Below are 1,028 nucleotides of genomic sequence, written 5' to 3' on the forward strand. Positions count from 1 at the left end.
TCTCTCTCTCTCTCTCTCTCTCTCCCAGTCTCTCTCTTTCAGAAATTCATACTCACAAACAAACACACACACACATACTCACACGTGCAAACAAATACGCACAAATAGAGACATAGACGCCACTCATCATAGTTTACCTGAATCACACACAAATACACGCATAGACACCCCACAACATTATAAATAATGTACTCCACCCGTACAATAAATAAATGCGTTCGAGATGTGGTGCTAGGGTAGAATGGCCAAATAAATTGGAAAACAAATATGACAAACAAAGAGGTGTTTCAGATTCTACACACAAGACAGACCCTGCTGAGCAAAATAAAAAAAGATAAAATTATAATACTACGGCCATTTAAAAAGACACGAGACCATTGTGAAAGAGGTGCTTGAAGGAAAGATGTTGGGCAGGAGAGCTAGAGGAAGGCAAAGAATGACGTGGACGGACAACTAAGAAAATGGACTGGACTGGATATGGCAGAATGTGCAACGGCAGTTCGCGACCGTGAAAGATGGAGGGTCGTTACAGGTCAACCTCTGAGTCAGAGATGACACCTCCAGGTATTTCAAGAACTCTAAGCTTACCTGAATCACAGCCGGTGACCACCACCGTCTTTCCACTGGTGTCTATCTTCGGTAACGTTCTGTTCTTGTAGGTCAAAAATATCGCACGTACCACAAAGCACACGCCCAGGAAAACTGGAGAGACAAAAAAAAAGAGAAAAAAAACAACAAATGAGTGAAGAACAAGGAACTCAAAATAAAATATGTGCGCTAAAAATATATATTATATTCAGCCTTTCCAGAGATATGCACTGTGCACGTTGAAAAAACGTGGATAAGTCCCCAAAAAAATTCAACTAGCTTGGCGAAATTAAAGACAGATGCCTGTTATTGTCTCTACGTATATAATAATATCTTTTCTGAGCCGTATTGCCACAAGCACCCATCTATCATTTGCGTGTGTGCGTGTGTGTGCTTGTATGTGTGTGTATGTGTGTGTGTGTATATATATGTATATATAT

General features: G+C 40.4%; 1 protein-coding gene across 1 annotated transcript in view; it reads right to left on the reverse strand.

Annotated features, from left to right (window-relative positions):
- The window catches only part of LOC106012904 (D-beta-hydroxybutyrate dehydrogenase, mitochondrial), a gene marked incomplete in the record, with an annotated part of 11,093 nt that overhangs the window by 7,432 nt on the left and 2,633 nt on the right, over window positions 1-1,028 (reverse strand). The window contains 1 exon segment of the mRNA XM_035972011.1: window positions 589-702. Within this exon segment, the coding sequence (XP_035827904.1) occupies window positions 589-702 (114 nt within the window).

This window comes from Aplysia californica, unplaced genomic scaffold, assembly GCF_000002075.1.
Source record: "Aplysia californica isolate F4 #8 unplaced genomic scaffold, AplCal3.0 scaffold00557, whole genome shotgun sequence".
Taxonomy (NCBI): Eukaryota; Metazoa; Mollusca; class Gastropoda; order Aplysiida; family Aplysiidae; genus Aplysia; species Aplysia californica.